The sequence below is a fragment of the Gasterosteus aculeatus genome, chromosome 13 (assembly GCF_964276395.1).
Source record: "Gasterosteus aculeatus chromosome 13, fGasAcu3.hap1.1, whole genome shotgun sequence".
Taxonomy (NCBI): Eukaryota; Metazoa; Chordata; class Actinopteri; order Perciformes; family Gasterosteidae; genus Gasterosteus; species Gasterosteus aculeatus.
This window is the reverse complement of record NC_135701.1, coordinates 17,417,301-17,440,384: the sequence shown is the minus strand read 5'-3', so window position 1 is coordinate 17,440,384 and position 23,084 is coordinate 17,417,301. Positions and strand designations below refer to the sequence as shown.

The 23,084-nt window shown below is 46.3% G+C and overlaps 1 protein-coding gene across 41 annotated transcripts in view; it reads right to left on the bottom strand.

Moving 5' to 3' along the window:
* arvcfb (ARVCF delta catenin family member b) overlaps positions 1–23,084 on the bottom strand; it is a 157,485-nt gene that overhangs the window by 55,285 nt on the left and 79,116 nt on the right. For 19 of the 41 annotated variants that reach the window (XM_078087584.1, XM_078087580.1, XM_040196570.2 and 16 more), the window contains one exon: positions 814–972. In XM_078087584.1, coding sequence (XP_077943710.1) covers positions 814–939 — 126 coding nt within the window. In that variant the 5' untranslated portion in view covers positions 940–972. Of the gene's footprint in view, positions 1–250; positions 272–813; positions 973–6,942; positions 7,080–10,720; positions 10,969–23,084 lie in introns of those variants that run through there. The other 22 variants (XM_078087562.1, XM_040196569.2, XM_078087568.1 and 19 more) reach the window with 4 other exon arrangements.

The following is a 23,084-nucleotide window of genomic DNA, read 5'->3' as shown; positions in this document are numbered from 1 at the left end:
GAGAGAAACAAGGAAAGAGAGAGAGAGAGAGAGACCATGCAAAAGACCTGAAATGAAAGAGAGAGAGAATGGGTCCTATCCCAGAAGGTGGAAGCAACAAGCAGTGAACTGCGACATATTGTAGAGTATAGACCGCAGAATTATTTGTGATGAAGCATTTTGTGTTGCATACTGCTGCTGTAGCCTGTATGGGCACACATCAAAATGGTGGCGTGGTGGGAAAGCCATACTGGTATAAAAGTCCACTCACCTTCAGGTTAGATGAGATACCCTTACAGAAAGAAATAACAGAACACAGTAGAGGACGAATCAACAAAAGAGCTTTTAACAACCACACAACTAGGAGAACACCAGGGACGTCGGCTCACAATAACACAATTATCAAATAATTGAAGTCCTGAGAGGGAGATGAAAGCACTTTGGGGAGTAGGATTATGGGATTTGGAGTTCTTTAGGGTGGAAGTCTGGGAGAGGATCTGCAGCACTGGGCTGTTTGGAAGCGCTAATCCATAAACATAATTCGAAGCATTATTGAAATGGATCAAAGGGACTTTTGGGAGGTTTGCTGCTTTGAGCACAGAGGGATCCCTTTGCCACAACAATGCACCTTCTCTGTCGTGTCCCGCTCAGGTGAGTCAGTACCGGGCCGATTATCAGCTCTGTACAGCCGTCTGCAGTCTGTGATTGTTGAAGGGTCGTCAGCTAACAACTTTACCCTTTTGCTTTGCATCACTCCAAACTGTTTTCACAGCATCTCAGCGGATTTATGATATGAAAATACTTTTTTTTGAACTGTTCAACTTTGTGTCATACCTTTGTTTCGGTGCGCCGCGTGGTGCCGTCATCAGATGTGACCACGGAGACGTGGGAGGTGGGGGTGCCGGGGTCCTCCTCTATGGTGACCGTCTCCTCCACCACCTCCTGTGGCTCCTGCATCATAGCCAGGGATGTGGCGTTGCTGGGGCTCTGCTCCTGCACAGACAGGGTTGAGAAGTAGGAGTTAAAAGAGGAATCTTCATATTTAGTTTTTGGACGGCAAAAAAAAAACATCCAGGTAATCTTCTATTAGACATAAGGGTTGATAGAACTGTAATTGGGCCATTGCAGCAACACATTGTATAATAATGCAGTAGGAAGAAATAGAGCATAAATAAAATATATAAATAAAAGGACAAATAAGGCAAATGAAGGGTATTAAATATAATGCCGTTACACATGTTGCAATGCAACTTTCAAGCAAATAGAGGAATCCAAAGTGTGAAACAAAGTATGTAGAAAATAACATGTAGAAAGCAGCACAAAAATGTATATAGAGACGCAGGAATTAATAAAAAATTATTGTAATACAACAATGAGCAAATATGACAGGAGCAGAATGAAAATCACAAAGATTATATTGATTCTAATATTATATGAGAAAAAAAATTGAATTTATAAATCATGTTTAGTAATAAACATTCCATCTAAGTAATAAAAACCCATATATGGACCCATCATGCAGATTTACATGTACACTATTGAAAGATACTTATGAAATCCCAAAAATAAATAAGAAATGGTTCTGCAGCATTTAAATACAGTATAACCTACGGCTGGAGGAAGGTGAGGCAACTAGGTCTTGGAAAGATGGTGTCTATGGCAAATAAACTATAGTAAAAAACCTTCCACTACTCACTCCACACCCTTAAGTAACCTTGCTACGTAAAAAGACGTTTCCACAGAACAGTTTGATACAGCACTCTAAATAACACACTCTCGACGATGCCTATATAAAGAACAACAATGACGTCCTAGTTTGTTTCTTGTACCGATAATCCATAATTTACTGAGCCCTGATGTTACATCCAAACACTGCAATGCGGGCAGAGAACTCCTCACCTCTTGAGACTTTAAATTGAGTTAAAGCTTCTTTCATGGCGAGCAAAAGCCTAGAGCCCTGCTTTTGATTCATATTTCATTGGGAGACCATGGGTTTAGAGAAGAGGTGTCCATGGGCTAAGGATGAAAGTGACTCCTTCACACCCTGCCTGACCCGGCGGGAAGGCGTGAGAATTGTGGACTTCTGCTGAACTTCCTTCTGATGGAAGACGATATGAAGTCCGTGGTCGGAGGTGCTGGGCCGCTGCTGAGCATGCGTTTGACAACATTACGCCTCAGGATCAGTCATCGGAGAAGTGATGGAGAGAGCCGCGAAAAGCATCAAAGGCCATCGTTGATGACCAAAACAGCACAGAGCCAACAGAGGGAAAGGACACCAAAAGGTAGTGCTTTTATTACTTTAAAACCTGCAGGATCAAAGCTAGGAAACACCAGATGTTGAGGATCTTTTTCCGACCAATCCAACAACCCTTCAGCGTCCTGTCGTCATCGGAAACGGTTTGAAAGAGGACTGCCACTTCCAAAAATACTTGGCACGGGTTTGGATGAACCATGCGTCAATCAAACTTAATTGCCAAAGACAGTCCAGGGTAAAGCTGTAGAAGATATCAAGAGAAGCCTTCAGTGCCGGTCTTTACTCTCCTCTCCAGTTCTACGCTGACCTCTTTATTGTTTGGATCAGCATTCGCGTCTCTCGTTTTTCGGCCAAAGTCGCATCTCACAGGGGGCTGATTTTTCTGTGCTCTGACTGGCTGCTGAAAAAAACGTCTCTATTTACCCGCACCACTCAACTCAGTAACCTCAGAGTCAATTACCACAATGAACCGAGTCGAGTTGGGTCATTTCTCCCCCCCGGGGAGAAAAGGTTCCCATGATTGGGGTTAATGACTGAGAAGGCTAGAAAGAGACACGTTTACTTTCACCCGAGCTGAGGAAAAGACATTCTTTCCCACTGACCCCGGGCTAAGCAGCCCAGCTCGGCTGGGAAGGGCCTCCTAATGGCGTTCCCAAATGGTGAGCGCTAACGAGAGGCCTCCAATCAACGGGCCTTGTTCTTGTTCCACACCAACCATCCCGGTGGCGGCTGAGCTTTCGGCTATTGGAGCCAACCGCATTGAAAAGTGCAAACAACTGCCAGAGTTGTGAAAAGGTCAACAGCATTAACGCCGGGGAAAGCGGGTAGCTGGACACGGCAGTAAAAAAATAAATACATTTCAATTTACCTCCTTTAACACATGAAAATACAGCTTTGTTCAAGCACAGGAACACAAGGCTCAACGAAAACCCACGGCGTCGCTTTGATACTCATTGGCTGCACGTTTGCAATTTGACCAGGATTCTAACCGGCTTATGAAGTCAAAGTGTTTTTTATATTTTTGACTTTGAAGATCGCTAGTCGCATACGTCCTTTGAAATACATAAAAGCATTCTTCTTAACGTCAGGTCTCCTTGTGCAAACTGTGAACAAACAACTGAATATTGTTAAAAGGACAATAGTCTCTAGGCCATTTAATTAAGATAAATAAGCCATATCCATGTGAACCAACTTGCCCGTGTGGCAGGATTTGTCTTTTCATCCTCCGCACATAATTAGGCAGAGACTGTGTACGTTGACTCTTCCTTACTAATTGAGCACAACCACTGTGAACTTCTTGGCGCCTTGCTAATGATATATATGGACGATATATCTCTATTAGTGTGAAGTTTTATTCCTTTGATCGGGTTACGCAGAGGAGACATTTTTACAAAACAGCCTCATGTAAAAAAAAACAAAAAAGAACAGGGAGCCCCATCACGCACCATTTCAAAACGCACAGTTGACCAAACGGAAGGGTGGATCCTTCCAGGCCCACCGACAAACCGGCTTTTTGATCGAAGCTTCATTCGGTGTCTTTCGTTCCGCACTAAGTGAGAGACTGGAGTTGAACTCAACATTACAGCCCCTAAATAAATGATTAAAAGCCGTCTGGCTGTTGGCAAGCGCGCCTCTCTGCCGTGTCCTGAGGGAATGGCAGGCTGTTTCTGAGTGGAGCGGAATCAGTAAAGCACACCCTTGAGCCGAGAGCGGGAGGAAAGCAGCACAGTGAGTTAATGGCCGACCTCAGTCAGATGAATGATGAAGTAGAAGGAGGGTACGAGAGAGAGTTCCATCAAATTTCAAATTTGGTGGATATGGTTTGAATGAGCCAGTGGAAAAAGTGGTACTCTCAAGGTTGGTCGGACGATCTTATAATCTGACGGTCGCAGACTAAAACTTCCCAATCAGCTGCATCGGGAAAACAAGGGAAAAGCCTCGCAGCTGAAAAGTGAGTGAGCGCACGGAGCAAAGCGTCTCACGTCACGTGCTCATCTGGAACTACTGCCACAGCCTGCCATGAAAATGTGAAAGTCAGCAAGAGTCAAAGCTAGATAGAGAGGATAAAAACACATTAAGAGGACCAAGGAGCGAATACAACACACAGGCTTTTATAAACCCTTTATCCTTCAGGTTTAACCAGACAAAACACATTGTAAGGTTCCTGAGCCCAAGTAAATAACACAGCAACACGGTTGTCTCCTTGCCGAGCCTAAAGGGTCCCGCCAAGAGCTGGACCCCACTTCTGATGAGGAGAAAAGAGCTTGCAAGAGCTTTGCCAGTTGGATCCCTTCGGTTCAGGCAGCAGTAGAGGAGAGATTGAGGTCTCAAACAGACAGGGATTTGGGTCTTAAGAAGGCCAGAGGATTTGTACAACCTGGACTTTTTTCCAATCTGGTGTGGTCGGCTTTGACTGGCGGTATAAGGAGGAGGACTCGATTGGTGGATGATGATGATGATGAAACCTCGTCCCTCTCTGGTCGGACACTGGCTAACCCCTAAAGGGATGAAGCTTGGTACTATAATAAAAAAATATTCCATAGCTACATTTGCTACGTTACATCAAAGTACATGAAAGCGTTATGCACATCTGACCTAGAATGAGAAGAGAATCTGCTCTTCCATAACTTAACAATGTACAACACGATCAATACCTCCAGAAAAACAATACCCTTGAAAAAAGCCCTTGATCCGTCTCTCGTGGAGTATATTTCATTACAATAGATCACGCAGAGACATGAGCCTTCTTAGGAGCGACTAATCTGAACCGTAATGGATTGCTGTGCTGCGAGAAGGAAGAATACAAAGGCGGAAGATGAAGTGATACAAGGGTGTCAATTAGTGGGGGCCTGCTATCTGCCATCAATCCACACCCATTCATCATCTGTGTTCAATAAGCTGCCCGGGGCTGTCGATGGATGGTAAGATAGAATAAAATGTTGGATAGGGAGAGAGTGTTTGCAGATAAGGGTGCTTTTCTTCCCCCGAGGGCAGAACAACAGTATCGGGGTCCTAATGGTTAAGATGCATATCATACAAAATATTGTTTTGGAAGGGGACAGCATGAGCACAAACTTCTGCACACGCAATTTTTGACAATACAAAAAATGTATCGAGATCAAACTGTGAAGCCATTTCAATCCCATTTTTTTGCAAAAGTTTAAACTTTAAAAATTGGCAGAAGGCTCAGAAGAGACATTGAGAGCAGAGAAATGAGTCCTATGAACAGCACCACATGTTCCCGTCAGTTAAAGGAGAACTTTCCCCTACACAACCTCCGTGCGTAGAATTTAGACGCTGCTCATTCTGAACACATTGAGAAGGAGCTTGCGGTTACTTTCAGGTTGAGACTGCAGAACTTGTCAGATCGCCAGCTGGTCATGCATCAGAGTCACCTTCTTTCCTGATGCGCGCACACACACACACACACACACACACAAAAAGACACATGCACGACAATCTCAGGCTTACCCTGACCCATGTGCAGTGACTAACAGGATTCCACTCCAGAGACATGCCAGCAATCATTACATGGCTCTTACACAATTAATCCTCCAGCAAAGATCGCCTGGCTAACCTTGGGTCGTCCAATTTCCCAACATCCCCTTCTGTTACCGCCACCTGCCCCCTCGTCGGGGCGGCGTGAAGAAGGATCACATGATCCAGTTCAAGAGAGTATGAGAAAGAAAGCGGGAGCATTCGAGGGCGCAGTTGACTAGCCTGACCCGTAAAAACAAGAAAAACTGCTCCTGCACAGACAGGGATCCAAACATCCAGCCAAAGCCATATTCGTTTGATGGATAAAGCAGAGGCTGAGGGGAAGTCAAGGATAGGAAGGGGAACTCAAGTGGCTGACAATGCGTGGCACCGGTCCAAAACAGCATGCTCTCCCAGGGTGAAATGGAGAACGGGCCAGCCAGGCCTCATCTCTGTTACAGCCGGGGGCAGAGGTCCCAACTCCCTGAAAGACTGGAGGGCCAGCTGACCCCGTGCTGGGGTGTGTGTGTGTGGGGAGCATTGTCCACTTAATATGCGTGCTTTAGAAATCCTTAAGCTCCACTCTTTCAAGGGCTGAAGCGCAGACAAATAACTGTAGGGGAGAGGGGAGAGGGCCAAAGTCCCGATGATGCCGCTGGGAATGATGGGACCTTAATCTCTCCTTCTCTGATGACTGATCCTGAGCCAAATCTGGGCTTGTCTCCCTCCCTCAAGTCGTTCACGCTTGGCCTCCTCGTTTCAGAAGCCTCCATCATTCCCCCATTCCCCTCCACCGTTTTTTCCTACCTCTTCCCCGAAAGCCCCGCCTACCGGCCCCCACCCGCACCACCCTCCATCAGCGCGCCCTTTTATTCCTTTGCACCAATGCCTAGAAAACACTGGAGTCGTCCAGACCGCTTGACAGGCTCAAGCCCCCGACCGAAGCCTATACATTTTTTTTTTTTTTTTTAAAGAGTCCTTTGGAGGACAAAGCTTCAGCTAAAGCTAGATTGTCTCCCGAGGGTGCGTCCCACTCCCACTGGAAACCAACCGTCAGACGGAAATCCCAGCTCAACCCTCTGCAAAATTCGACACCATCTTAATCTCTGGAATTGCAGATATTCCTATTTAAATTGGCCGAGAGATGTTTTGAAACCGTCGGTAATGTCTTCCATATGCAATCGATTACACACTGAACATACAAACGCACTTGCACACATGGAGCCACATACCACAGATGTTTTCCTCAAAATTCAAGTGGAGTCAAATTGGAAAGGAAGCATGCCGAATGTCGCTTCCAACGAGGAATATATGCTAGCACTCAACCACTCCCGCAGCAAGGGGATAAATAAGTAGCGCAGATTTTCAGTAAACAGCAGAAAGGGGGGGAGGGGCATCATGAATAAAAAAAACAAAAGGAGGAAAACCACAAGGGGCCTCTGGAAATAAACTAAAACAATGAGCCTCGGAAAGGGGTCAGCGCTCGTGGCCGCGTTTGTTTGTTTGGACAAGCGGGTGCGTCCATGAGAGAGATAGAGGAATCCAGCAGTAGCTGGACTGGGGGGCCGGGGGGGGAGTGCAGAGTGCAAGGGAGGTGCTAGGTTAGTCCTCATGGCATAACAGAGTCTCCTTGGGGGGGAGCGGGTTGTTTGCCACGCCCCTCCCGTCAGCCTCTGGATCACTGTCGGCCTGACTCGGTTAAAGGACGGGTGATGGGGAGTGATGGGAGGAGGGTTAGGGGATGGGGGAGGGGGGAGGGTAGTGTGAGGAGGAGGCTATGAGACAGGCTTTGCCAGAAGATCAGTTCATGTGAGGTCTACCGGCGATTTAGGGAGTTGGAAAGGGGACATATGCTTCCACTTCCTGTCAGGCTACCAACACTTATTGTCCCCCTGAAACCCTTTCTCCAAAATCTGTCTGAATGTGCCGCCGCAGGGGTTCCCATTTGACAGAAATACCCCCCCCCCCCCCCCCTCCCTTACATGTCTAGCTGTCTTTGTATGTCTTCTGAGGAGAACAGTAAAGCCTGAGGCAGTTATAAAGAAGGAGTACAAACTGTTTCCGGAAGACCACTAAATGTCCTCTTCTGGGACTGATGGGGTGAGTAGGGGGACTCAACGGGAAGAGGACAGGATGTCATTTTTCTTAGGGCGAGTTAATAGTTCTCGAAAGGCTTTATGATGAAACATGAAACTATTCAACAAAAAAAGGTGGGCTTTTATTTATTTACTTCCAAACTAATTTACTTCTAAACTGCTAAATGGCACGGCCCCAAGGGGGGGAAGAGAGGTAAAACTAAAAACCTGGCACTGCATTCACGCAAATGCATCCTTTAGTTGGGACATTTTCCAGCAAATTAAACTATTCCTCAACTTGACAGGAAACCACCATAACCTTCTAAAAGTGCCCCGGGATCCAGAACGCCGCTTTGAAAAGCTCACATAGATACCGCCGCGCACAGCTAACGCGGTCCATCACAATAACTGCGACTGCTTTTCAAATATGCACTCAGTCAAACGTGATTAAGCCCCCTCGGGGGACATTTTTACGGCCTTGTGCCGACCGCCCGGTAAAGGATTGGGCTCATTGTGCGGGCAATGTCGTGGCGTCAAAGCCAGAGGCGGAGGACAAGCGGCGAGAACCGGGCAATAGAGAAATCCTGGCCAATTTACTGCTAACCTTCAACGGGTCGCCAGATAAGGTGAAGCCGGATGTATATGTGGCCCATGGAGGAGCCATCGCTCAGCTGGATAAATCCACTGGGAGGCTTGATCTACCGGCCCCGGTTACTATTTATTATTCCTTTCTCTGTCCGATGAAAAGAAATGTGATGTGTGCGTCTGCTCGGTGCTGCTCTGCTGAAAGGGCCTCGTGTAGCGTGCGAGTGGGCGGCTGAGCAGTTGGTAGGCGTGGATACAGGAGCATACATCGGCCCTGTAACTCAGACAGCTGGACAGAGAGAATGTTCAAAATTGTTCCGATTGTTATTAACCTGTTGTACAACCATGACAACACCGGTTGGGTCAACCAGAGTACACGCGCACCACGTGCTCCCCGCGCCTGCAAAACAAAGGCAGCGCTGCCGCTGCTCTCGCAGTGTCGGGAAAGCGAAACGCTTCTACGTCGGAGTGTGAACAAAGAGCATTTTTCATGACACGGCTCATAATTGCGGCAAAGCTGCCATATCTGCATATAATGTATTCCAGAGCATCTGGAAGAGGTAAACAGGGCCAAATTGGATTCGAACAGAATCTCTATTGGTTTGCTACAGCCAACATTGTGTTGTATTTAAGATTTTTAATCAGAGATTAAAAGCCCCACAAAAACCACAGCTCATTTACAAGCTGATGGAACAACTCTAACTGATTTCTCCTGAATATTGAGTAGGTGATGAAAATGCAGAGAGACAACAGACGAGGCCTTCGTTCTGGTGCGGTTTGACTGTGTGTGTGGGTGTGTGTGTGTGTGTGTGTGTGTGTGTGTGTGTTTCTGTGCGGAAGGCCAAGTGAGGGAGGGAATCTTTTAAGCTTACTTTCAAAAATGTAAGCTGATCATGAATATTTAAGAGTATGCCCATATCTGAAACACAGTTTTCGAATGTGTTTTTTTTGTGTGCAAATTAGCACAGAGTACATTTTAAGCGAGGGCCACGGCATGGAAATAAATAGCGCCTTTGAAGCCGTGGCTTATGGAGTGGGGTTTTTTACCCGGAGTGGATGAAGAAACAAATATCTGAGAAACTGCATTTATATATATTTTGCAATGCGGTGTAATAACCTTTGGTCTGGATCAAAAGGAAGAAGTGCCTGCTGCACTAATGCATAACAAGGATGGGCAAGTGGCTGGGTGGGGGATTGGGGGGCTCTGAAGAGCTCCCCGACGTTTTGGATGTAATAAGGGCATCTCTTGCCTTCACTGAAGCGATAGCACTTCTCGAATTGTTTTGGTGTGCCGTGCACTATTCATGCTCTGGGTCCGTGTTGTGTTGCTCTGCAGGTGGTTGGGAGGAAGAGGAGGATGCAGATGAAATATGGATTATCTCCATATCTCCTCTCAGTGTCTGGCTAAGCCCCACTTTGCTGGCACCACTGCTTTTCAATGTAACCCCTCCCACTCAGCCAGCTGCAGGCCAAGCATCTGGCTGCTGTACCCCCCCTTTCCACTACCACCACACCCCTACCCCCCCCCCCCCCCCCCACAGCCACTCACAAACATCTTTATCCATCCAGCACCATGATGAAACACCTCCCCCCTCCCTCAGCTACCGCTCTGTGCAGGAAATGCTGACTGCTTAAGAGTTAGGTATCCAGTAAACAGGATCTTGACCCAAAATAGCTGTTGGCAGTGTTGACAGCCCACAGACTGTAAACTGCCATATTAAAAGTTGTTTGGATGACAGATATCATCCAAATCCTGGTGAAGACATGACTCCCAACAGGAAGGAAAGCTCAGCCCAACCCTTCACAGCCCGCTGGGACATCATCAGCCAAGGATGCCCTCAACCTGAAAGCACACAGCTGTGCAGAGTCTGGTGTTTGGCTCCTAAATATCACATACTTATATTAAAGGATGATTCAGTGTTTACGTAGGGGTTATTTAGGGCAATTTCCATCAGCAGTGATATTGTTTGTAATAGCATTGTACTTATCAAAGCCATCAGCTGAGATATGGGGAGGCATCAGTATTGCTTGGAGACGTTGGGCAGGGCAGGACGTTCCAGCAATTAGAGCAATTAGAATCATCTAAAATCTATCATGGTGTACCGGTGTACCGGTGTACCGAAGAGATAAAGAAGGTTTTCTGAACGTTTTTCCTGTGAATTAACATCCTCAATGGAATCTACAGTCGATGAAGTGGCAGAAAGGACATTTTGATCATGTGTGACGTAACACGTCATTTTAGACTTGTCTATCCTGTGTCACGTTAGAGCTCAGCAAACATTATAGATGACAGCCCTAACGGTTTAGGGGATGGCAGCTGTAACAGGAAATGCATGTCTAAAATACTCACATTTACTGTACTGTGGATACTTGGACCCCCTGGAACCTCCTCAGGGACCTCTTGGGATCTCCAGATTCCCATTTGTAATAGATGCACAACACGATTACCAGGGGAAGCTGGGTAATCTAAAAGTAATTATGTAACATAACAACGGTCATCTTCGCAGACATCAGTGAGTGTTGCTTAAAGCTGGTCCACAACTGCGACGGCAGCCGATAGAACCATTGCGCCTCCCAGTCTACATCCGTGATAATACTGAGGAGCTTGTTGTTATTTTTTTTGTCTCTGTCGGGCCGAGGATGTCCGGTGTGCGCCGCCCAATCCTATTAGCCACGATTCTAATGCCGTGCAGCCACTCCAAATCAGGTTGGACTTGTCTCCCTCTCCTAATTGACTGATATAGAGGTACTTTCAGGGCTCGATGACCAAAGCAAACTTGATGCCATCTAAAACCAGGACGCAGTACGTGTATTTGTAGTAGGAGACATTGAATTTATTCACTTTAATGACACATACAACCAACATGGTTAAGAACACCACCTTAAACAACTCTTGTGAGGTGGAAACTGTTATTATACCAAATTGTCCATAGACTGTGAAAACCCAGTTAGACGACGTCCTTAATCCTTGGTCTCTTTGTAATGGTAAAGTTCCAAAACTGTTCCCCCGTAACCCGAAACACTCATACAGCCCTTACCAACATGTCAACTCTCATACAAGTCAACTTTAATAAGCATCCTCCTCCAACTTTCAGCATATAGCCAGGGGAGGCCGCACCATCCAGAGGTTTACCTCTGCTATTACCATGGTACCAGCTGGTGTGAGCTGCTGCGTGAGAGAATGTCTTGAGTATAGGCTCATAGAGGCTCATGCTCTGGCCCACACAGAGAGACTGGGGTCCACTCAAGGGGGGAGTGGGCCTCTGTCTGCAGGCTTAAAATAGAGTGGAGGGTGTGAGATGACTGCAGCCAGACTGACTGTGTGGAGAGCTTTGGTCAGAAGTGGGGTTTGGGTGTGACGAAGAGGAGGAAAGGGTTGGGGAGGGTGGAGAGGGGGGGGGGGGGGATGCATTCAACAAATCTGTGCAATGAGTTCTGCAGCATGCAAGTGGAGCCCAAAAATAACTCACTACAATGGCACATAGGCCTGATTCTCAGACTCAGCGTTTCATAGTCAAAGCGTCTCTGGCTGAAAAATCTTCACGAAAATGGTTTACAAAATAAGACAATGAACTGTTCTGATAAAGTAAGAATTATGCTGAATAGGTGTTACAGGCTCTTCGGCGGGGGGGATCGAAACTTTCACTCCTCGAGCTGCCGAGTAAAATCACACCACACTGAAAAATATTTTGCCCTGTAACACAAACTGCTGTTATGATCTTTACAAAAGCCGTACAAACTGTTGTACTGCCAGTGTGGTCAGAGAGGAGTCACATCAGAGGTGGACGAGGCTGACCGGCCGGTATCTCATTTCAAATCAAAGTCAACATATTGGCGAACACACTGTTGTCCTCTCTCGCGGATATTCTTGTCAACCGCAGCCAAACAGGAGAGCAATGCTGTTTTCTCTCAGACACAAACAGGCGTGCCTACAAGCATTTAACACACACACATACACTGTCAAAGTACTTTTATATGCAGGTCAAAAAGAAATGACTGGACAGTGACAGCCTTTTGCAATAATCCTCCTAGAGGAAGAGCTTTAAGAAGCCAAGCTTTGGCAAAAGAAGAGAAGGCACACAATCGAAATCTGTCTCTGGGAAAACGGAACATAACCACAGGGCTTTTTGTCAGCTTCACACTGCTGGAGAAAAGAGGCAGATATGCGAGTTTCTAAAAAAGCCCCAGTCAGCTTTTCACACAGTTCTGCAGAGGTTACAAAAGCAACGGGTAGGAACTCTGTTGGAGGGCTGGACGGACATAGACGGCCTTAACTTCGATTTAGACAAACATCCTGTGCTTTTGTGGACTCGGCATTGTCCTCCTCCCTTGTGCCCCGGCAGGTTTGTGAAGTTCATACACAAGTGTGACACACTGCAAACCGTCTGGGAAACAACAGCACACACTGACGTATTGTATTCTTGAGGTGACGTGTATCAATACATGGTTTGTGCGGAGAGCTGTCTTTGAGCGAAGTTACAAAAGATACATCTTTGCCCATTTAGACTGTTAATAGACGGTTTTTACCCTGTGAAAAGGATTGGGGATGTGCATCCAGCGGTAGAGAAGAATACTCACTGCTGCGTTACCCCGATGGCTCGAATATGGACATTTTCAGTGGTTTGAAATGATGCAATGTGCTGCAAACCAGTGACATTTCTGTTTAACAGGTCAATTTGTATGTGGAAGTCGCAAAAACTCTTTACTACATCACACTTTGAGAGCATCATACCTTCGCGAGAAATACCCCCTGATGCTGGATATGATTCATTATGTTAGCAATATTCACTGATACACCAGTTGAGACGCATAACAAAATAAATTCTGGGTTCTAACCAGCTAACTGCTAATTTTGCAGTGTGGGAAGTTTCCTTCCTGGGATGCCGAACATGTTCTACCCATGCCTGCTTCAATTTGCACAGACGTACTCTACTACTGTGACCACTATGATCCCCTTATTAAACTTTTGGGTTATCGCTCAACCTTTTACTTCTTCAAATACCCATTCTCATATGACACAGCGCTGATTTCTTTAAAAGTCAGTTACCCCTAAACCCGTCGGAGCCACATGAGTCAGAGGGTTTTGGGATCAAAGCCGACAGGCAGTGATTTCACAGCATTTACGAGCGCTGGCTCAACACCTGACTTCTCTGCTCTGCATCAGCTTAACCATGCAGGCAGCTCCTTAATCAGAACGCGTTGCCTTGTGACAGCTGAGTCTGCGAAGGGACTTGCACCATCTTCCCGACCTGAGACGTCCCCAGATTTCACTGCAATTACTCGGAGAAGCTGCGCACTGCGCCGGTTGCAACCACCTGAGCACAGTGGAGCATCGACCCGTCAGCAAGGGGGCTGGCAGAGCTGCAGGCCCGGTCTTTCTGCCATGGCAATTTCAGAAAGTAAATCAGATATGTAACACTTTTTTCATTTCTAATGCACCATCATTTCATCAGGCTGATAAACAGTAAGGACTAAGACAAGACTGGGCCATAGCCGTTGCAGATAGTGGTTAGATATCTAGCAGGCTGGCAACCATCCAGTAGCAAAACACACTCTTATTTTGGATCCCTGGAAGCATTGGAGTTCTGTATTTTCCTTCAATCAAAGCAGGTTTTTTTATCCAACGCCTAAACTGCTGTGAACAGATGGACTGCTCGCTGGAATGCCCCGGTCATGGTACATATTTCATACGAAGCCTATTGTTGTCTGCCCCATCGGGGGGCCTCAGCAATTGGCCCAATGAGGGAGAAAACACTGGAGTGAATTCCACAGTCCAAAGCCCATTAGTCCACTGGCCTCAGGAAAGAACCAGGCAATATCTAAAAATCCTAAAAACTACTTTTTTGGGACCAGTGAAGCGGTGGACAAAAATGGAAGAGGGATGATATCTGAAGGCGTCTGATAAACCCGAGGAATGTATCAAACAGGGAACAGCCTGTTCCAGATTATGACTCAAAGGATGCGTAGAGAAACCCACCACCACATATGATTCTCTGCGCACCGGGGAAAACACAGATGACTCTCACTGTTTATACATAAACTTACTCTGTCGTGTAATATGAAGCCAACAGACCCCCACCCCAAAAGCCACAAAAAAACACCACATTGAGAAATATCTTTTCCAGATTTGTTTCCCACAAGAATAACATCTCACAATAAGAGTGACGCCGAGTCACATGAACTGCAGTGATCTGTGTTGTCTTCAGTTCCCCCGAATAGAAGTCATATCTGATATTGCTTGGACCATTGGTAAAGCAATATTGTCATATTTCATCCAGACACAACATAATCTATCTCGACCACCATAACGTTTACTTTTGTTTTATGTTTAAATGATTGAAATTGTAAGGAAACTTGAAATATAAAACAGAGTACATGTCAATTGAAACTAAAACTCCTCAAACAAAACATTGTGTAACATGTGAACTTGAAAATGATTCCTAATAACACTAAACATTGTTCTGATGCATTCCACCCAAAGTCAAACCTCTCCAGTCTCTAACTTGAGGAAAAAGCAAAGCAAAGATTATTTTGTTCTTCTTTTTAATGCCTTTTTGAAAGAAAGACATTGTGCACGATCTTCTCATGAGGGGACAAATCTGCCAAAGCCAAAAATCAGAAATAAAAGCAGCCCTTCCAATTCTCCCCTGCTAGAAGCAGGACCTGTGCAAGAGAACAACCTCTGCATTGTTATCTTGCCAGTTTATGAACATTATCTGGCAGAAAAATGCAACACATACGCTAGATGAAAGGGGGCTGAAAGCAGTTGAAACTACAAACCTAGAGAGCAGCGTCCTACAACCAACAACTTGGACGTTGGTGTGAGCAATGGTCGCACACACAGCACCAAACGAAAAAAAGACATGGTGAGCGGACTGCTGTTTTCCCCTGAAAAACAAGCGCTTCAAATTCCTAACATACTGTGGGGATTAGAGAGCAATTCCGTGGAATTCCGAGCCCCATATGGTGACAAGGTGCTCATATCTCTCGCCTATTAGAGGGTCCTTTTCCTTGCCAGGAGATTCAGCCAAAATAAAGATTAAGGAAAAGAGGGGGGCAAAGAGAAGATCAGTGTGGTGAAACAATTCTCTCCATAGTCTGAATGGTTGGACCTCATCATATTGGCTACTCCAACAATAGGCCCTGGACTGTAGAGCAGGTAGAGCAGGACCGAGGACCGTCACATGGATCATGACTCATTTGTGGTAATACACCACTATTGTGCCAGTTGCCCAAATCTCCTCTTTACACTTATTTCAACAAAAAGATGGCGGCATTCCGATTAAATCCACAATGAATCCTGGGTATGAGCAATAAGCTGCTATTATGCAAATCTTGAGAGTTTTGCATGGAAAACCACTACTCTGAATCTATAGAGCATCTGTTACCTGTGTGAGTGCTCAGTGCTGTCAAAGAGGATTGATGATCTAGTAGCTATGATCTAGTGTTTACAGTGGCATCAGTAGTGGCATCACCCCCCCGCCCCGGCCTGACAGGTTGTCGCAGTCTGAGAAATTTGTTTCTGTATCTTTCTGAGTGAATGATTGTCATATTTCATCACATCAGTCGCTTCACAAGACCACCCAGGCGACAAAACGAAAAATCAGACCCGGCGGACATTATCATTATCCTCATCATCGAGAGAGGCCTGAAAGACGCATGAAAGCGAGATCACTTGTCCGGGAGCGGCGTCCCCAAACCACGGACGCTTCTTGCATCATCAAGGCAGGCGGGGGGGGGGACGTTGCACTGACTGATTGGGACTCCAGCCTGCCCATTAGCAAAAAAATGTGACAATTAAAGCACCTCTGCCTGCCAGGGAGGACTGAAGGATCCATGAGCAGCCAAATGCTCATCACTCAAAAGCAGCCAAGCTGAAAACCCCAAAGCCACATAATGTAGCTTCAAGAGGGAGAAATAATCCAGACAAACAAATCATAAAGACTACAGTGATTCTGCTGCACATTTATAATTGCTTTATTATGAAACATGCTCATGGGAAACTCATATCGTATAGCCAATAAAAAGAAAGCCTCACTTGACCCAATTGGATGTAATGAGACGCCAGCGAGAAGTGAAAAGCAGCATAACCACAATCAGCTGTGGACGACGCATTGCAAAGACTAATTAATTAATCCAGCGTGCAGGTGTCTTACGTCACTTTTTATAAGCTTGTCCAGGTTCACAGCGGACAGCGTTGTGTTTAGTCACAGCGATTGGGATCTGTTTTTTTTTTTTTCTTACATACTTCCTCTGAGCGAGCGGGCGCTCCAGCGGTACGTTGACCCACTTTGGAACCCAACCGCACAACACTGCAGTGCCGCCGCCAGCAACGTTCTCTGGCAAATACGCACAGCCCACAGGATTTCCATCTGCAACGTTCACCCGGCTTCCACAATGGGCATAAACAGAGAAACACCTCTGGTTAGAAAACACACAGCGTAAACCAAGTTTTTAAACTCCATCATGCAGACTTTGAATCTCTCCCTGGAGACGTTCACTGCAGTGAGAAAGGCAGAAATCATTCTTCTTCTTCTGGAGCACCTTCCTCAGACGCTCCACACATCTGCACCCTTCCGAAGTCCCAAAACGGGGCGAGCTGCACACAACACAAAAGTTCCTAGTAAACGTATAGTTTTGTCTTTGAAACAAACCTGTGAGAGATCAGAATAGTTTTGCCACGGTTTGGGAATCGAAAACACGCAGCAGGAGGGACGGCGCAGAGAGGCAGGAGCGTTGAGCCGAGGGGTAAAGTTAATTAGGTCTGTTGGTGTGTGTCGGATAGAGAAGACAAGGGGCTCGTTTGCCACAGAGACCGGAGTAGAGCGCAGCGGCAGCTCGAGGCTGTGGGGCTCTGGGGTCGGAGGTCCGGGGACGCCGCGCCAGTCCTGCTGCCTGCAAGCCTCAGATTGCAGAGCGTGGATGGAGGCCTTTCATTTCAGATTGGTCTCTGTGCACGTGCCCGCTGTGATTTTCACACCACAATGTGGCGGGGGACACAATAGCTTTCCCTTTGAAGGCCATCCCGCAGATTTAGTATCCAACTCTCTGTCGCCTGCTGCGACACCATATTTCAGTCAGACTGGTTGGAATAATTCTGCTCTTTGGAGAATGCAGTCAATTTGTCCTTGCTAATAAAGCAGAACATGATTTTTGCATATTCATTGTTTGTTAAAACTGTAGAACCCAATCAATCAAAGTTATTTAAGTATAAAACCTACTGTGTTTTTAATAAATAAATCAGGATTAAATCATTCGGCAGTTAAACTGACACTAATCATATTCTACAGCGCTGAGAAAGTTAATATTCTTGGTCACATCAAGTTGGTTGACAATACCAAGGCTGTTTTAACTTGGCTAAATGTTGAGATAATAGAGACTTTTCAACTGTAGTATATTTTAATATTTAGTATTTCTGTTGAACCTTTAGTATTCCTGATCCAATCAATGTGCAACTCAATGACAAGATTTTGCATTACCGTTATAGATAGATGGATGGGTAGATGGATGGGTAGATAGGTAGGTAAGTAGGTAGGTCTCAGGATGTCTGTAGTCAGTACTACCGTCCTACTTACAATCAACCCTCCAGAAAAGCAGCAATTTAACTGCAGTCGCTTCCTGGATCAGATCGGCACATTCCAACTACAACACCTTCCCTACTTTACCCGGCTTTACTGCCGATGTGTCACGCAACATTAAACTGCCGGGGTGCCTTGCCGTTAGCGCCGTAGAACATAAGTCAATTTTCCTTTTCCCCAGAAGATTTTTCTCCGACTGTAGAAATTACCATCCGAGTTCATTTCTGCAAGTAATTACATAGGCTAGTAAAGCACTTCACTTCACTTTCATCACCATTAGCAGTACAAGACCATAACAAGGCCTTGTTAAACTCAAAACATGAGCGGCGTGAGAACATGAAGGAAATAAGGAAAGGGTGCACTCAGCCTGGTCCCCCGTGACTTCTGCCTCAGCGGTAAGTGATGCCTCAGCACTGTGCAAGGAGGGCATTGATGAATGTTTCTCTGCCCGGTCACAGACACCAGCAGCTTTAATTAGCACCAGTGTTTCAGGGGCATTGGGCTTGAAGGACTGCGGATTGAAGTGACATAGGCGAAATAGTGGCGGTGGATTTGAGACTGGAATGTAGCAGCTCCCTGACTCCCAAATACTCTCCCTGTGTTCCCTTGTGGCCCAAAGAACAGAGGCTGCAGCTGGCCACTCCTTCACCTTACACTGGGTTCGAGCGGGATGGGGCACAAAACAGGCAGAGAGTGGGTTTTTTTGGATTAGGCCTCTCTTAACTGTCCCGGGATATGATGGAAAGAATTTGGGAACTCGAGGAGGTCTGTGTCAACAGGTCCTGTTTGCTTAACTTTGAGAACTTTGCGCTCTTTTCCACACGTCCTGAATCTGAGGAGGTAAAAGAGGAAAAATAAACAAAACATGCCTCGCTGCAGCTGCCGACCAACCACATTGTTAAATTCAGACCCTCCTTGAATCTCCAAGGATCGAGGTAAGCAGAGTGGTAACCAACGACGACGCAAAAACAGCCATAGGGGTAAAGAAAATAGCCATTTTGGTTCCAATGGGGGTGACGGGGGCGCAGGGAGTAGAGAGGTTCCGGTCCACCGGGAACCGCAAGGTCTGCCGTTCGAACACTGGCTGCACACACCTGACCCCTAACTGCTGCCCGTGCAAAAAGGTAAAACCACGGGTTAGAAATGCAATGTAAGTCGCTTTGGAGAAAAGCGTCAGCTAAATGACCTGTAATGTACTGGTGATGGCAGGCGAACGTCCAGTTACAGAAAACATCACAGCACCCGGTATGTTTTAAGAGCCTCGTGGTATCAATCTTCAGAGCTGTATTTTTCTTCCATAAAGTCTAGGAGCACAGATAAAACACCAGACTCTGGCAGACGCAGAGAGGTTGGAGCTATTTATGTCACAGTCTGCCTTTTTCTGACTTGTTAAAGCACGAACAATGATGGAAAATGGGGCGTTCATGTGGCTCGGCAGCTAATGTACCTCCTACATGTTCAGGTCAAGACTGTGCTCGCTCCCAGACACGCTCCCCGTATATTATTATCTAATAAACCAAATATGTTATTTACAGCTAGGGCTGATCATCTTCTTCCAAACCCCATTTCAAAAGCAGTCAATAAACTGGGTATCTACGCCTTTCATAAACTCTTCCGATCCCGCCATTACGATCTGCTTGTCTGATGTATTTCTGCCTGCACGCTATTTTCCCCTCCTGCACTCGTTAATATTTTCATTGGGAAAGAGTTGGCGACACTTGTAAAAAAGTAGCGTACTCTACCTGGTATCTTGAGATTACCAACCCTAGCTTTCGGTTGCTATCTGTAGAATATTGCAAAGAAAATAACGGCTGCATATAAAAATGGGACCACCATAGAGAAGTTTATTTTGTTTGCCCTTCATGCCATGTCTCCACCGTGTGGGATTCCCCTCCAGTCGTACTGAGCACAAAGAAAGTGACCCGCACCGAGCTTCATGTCGACTGTGGCTCTCCTGGCAGGCAATTGAATCCCAACAAAAACCCTTAGCGCTAAAACAACAACAACCCACAGCTATGATGTCTTGTTAGTCGAACAAAAGATTGCTTGGCTGGAGCCAAAGGACACTGGCAGGCACCTCTGAAAGCCTCCACCACAGAGTGTTAAGTTCAGCACCTTCCACGGATGGCTGACACCTGCCCCTCTCTATCCGCGGACCTGGTTGGCACAAATCGACACTGCGCCCCGCTCCACTTCACAGCCTATTACACATTCCAAAACAAATGAAATGCATGAGGGTTTGATGGGGCGAGATAACCTTTCCGTGGAGCCGTGGTGGCCAGCGTGGGCCACGTATGCCGTAGAGGTTCGTTGGACAGCTCAACAGGGCCCTGTGGAATGTGCGAGGAGGCGCATCACTCCATTGTTCACCAGAGGCTCCTCGGGGAAATGGTTGAGCACATATCAAGAGACGATGAGGTGATGAGTAACAATGCCGTGGCATCACATGTAATGGCATATGACAGGCCGGCCCCGTGTCTGGATGCCCTTCATAGTAAAAAACCCTTGGACTGTGCAAACCGTTGTCTGCGTGGAGAATTGGTGGCGTCGAGAAATTCCAGGGACTCGTTCATCTTTCCCATTTTAGGAGGTTCTGTGCCTGGTTTGGCTGAACTCTTGCCACTGGTTAGCATAATGTTGGTGTGTGCGTTGGGGCCCGGAGCCGAGGCGGCTACGACGGAGTCCGTCTGGTTGTGTGGCCCCAAGGCCGGTCAGCTTACAGTGGTTTGGACTTTCCCCTCTCGCTCCCTCCACCTCGATCCTTCTTTTATTTTTCTCCCTGGATGCCAGCCATCAGCAGCAACGGCCACTATTGGACATTGGGAGGCTCAGAGCAGCATTCTAATGAAGTGCCAGACCTCATCAGTGCACTTCAACCGCCAGTGGGTCGCTAACAGACAGTCCTCAATTCAAACTCCCTACAGGCTTTGTGACTGAGCTCTGAGTAAGCAAAACATCGACCTGCAATGGTTTGATAAATATAATTTTCCAGCACATACAATGGGTACAATACAAGCATTTTTTTAAAAAGGTTTTAAGGTTAATCCAGTGAACAGAATCTCAAAAAAGAGTTACATTGTGGTTTTGGGGGCGTCTGTCAGCCAGTACATCAAGTACACAATTACATCCATGTCTGTTCAACATATTTTTCTTCTATCTTTATCATTGGATTTTATTCAATATTTGGGTGGATATTCATGGATAAAAAAAACTATTTAGTGAGGCTACAGAGACCTTGACCTTTAACCTCATATACACTGCAGATTGGGAGACATCTCTCCGCTTTGTTGGTAATGCTGTTAGCTCTCATTGAAAAATATATTTTGTGGCTTTTATTTGTCAAAACCCCCAGACAAGTGATGATGACTCCGTACAGCAGTTGAACTAAATAAACCGGAGATGCCTCATAGAAAGCTCCTCGCACTGCCACATGTCAGCCTAATCTGAGTGGTCAGCTGGAGCTGATAGAGCCCGACTAAAGAGCTATCACAGGGAATCATTAATCCAAAAAGGCAGCACGAGACAGATGGTATGATGATGGGAGGATCGATGCCCTCCCCGGCATCCCGACTTGCTTGTTGTGGCCGGTCCAGAGACAGGAAGTGGGCTAATCCGTCAAAAGAAAGTTGCAGACTAAACATGCAAACGGAGCCTGGGCCGTGTCCCGCACCTCCCCCCCCCCCCCCCCCCCCCCCCCCAGCCCCCGCGGCACCACGTAGCACAATCTGGATGGTACCGGAGGGAATTATAAAGAGAAAGGGAAAAGTAGGGAGGCGTTTGTTTCTTGTGTTTCTGGTTGAGGGAAGCTCTATGGAGGACTTTGACCTTCCCCCTCAGGGGCCCTCAAAGAGGTCCCCAGCTGCAGGACAGAGGGGGTGGAGCCTATATGAACTGTAAAAGAAGCTTCAGTTTTTTTGTTAAGGATCCAGAACCAGAGCTTGCTCTCACTGAGGTTCTTGGTGGCACCACTGTCCCCAGCCTGTGAGGAAATAAGTAGGAAGGACAAAGAAGAAAGATCTTCCCCATCTGAGCTCTTCATAGACACTTTATGGTCTCATGTTCAACGTGTCAAGATAAATTGCACCTATCTTGAGACATATCTATGTTCCTGCAATCAAGCTAATGAACTTAAATATTTCCTGTGAACACAGCTCAGTAAAAGGTCCAGTCCAGCTGTTAGTATCAGGTATCATTGGGATCAGGTCCAGCTACAGCACTTCAGAATGTCAACATAACTTCACCAGCTGTTTTTCAACAATGCTGGGAAATATAGAATTTGCTGCCCATGGTGTCGTCAATCACTAACTTACAGGATCACTGGGCTGGTTATTTGTCCTCCATGCTGGCAAAAAAACTGTCACATCTGCAGCTTCAACCACAAACCCTGAAGAAAAGCCAATTGCAGTAATGACACATGCAGACACATATTCAGGAACACAGGTTTATGCACCGGAAAATGTGCGCATGCGCACACACACACACACACACACACACTTACAGGCGACCAAGGCCACACAGGTCAACTTGACAGCGTATTGGTTCATACGGAAGAAGAGTCCAGGAATTATTTTGGACTGCAGTGGAAGTTTGAAAAATAGGTTTGTAGCCATACCGCCTCATGTTTCAGTCTCTGGATGCTCTCCCTGCAGTTCCCATGCATTGACTGCATATTGTTGATTGTATGTTGTTTGTATATAGTATCTTACCCCGGGGAGAAACTATTATATGCGAGTCAAATCCTTTACCAACTATACATTTTAATGAGCCTGACCATTTCAAAAAAAGCAAAAAAATCAGCATCCTTCCTCAGTCAATTCTTGATTGGGGATAATCAGACCTGACAGATAGATTCATCCTAACAAGAGAGTGCTGTTCATATCTCTTGAATATGATAATTCTGTTGTGTAACTACCGAATTGTTTCCATTGTGTAATCACACCATTATTACGATAAGAGAGCATCATGTAAATATTGTCACTACGCCGATTACAGCCCCGATGTAGTCGCGACCACGGCTTCATTTAAGGTGCATCGAGCCCTCTGGTCAGCCTGTGTGACCGAGCCTCCTCCGAGTCAAGTGGTTTTGTTGTCTACCGGATCGAAAAAACACGGATCTTGGTGCCGGCTCGCAGCAGC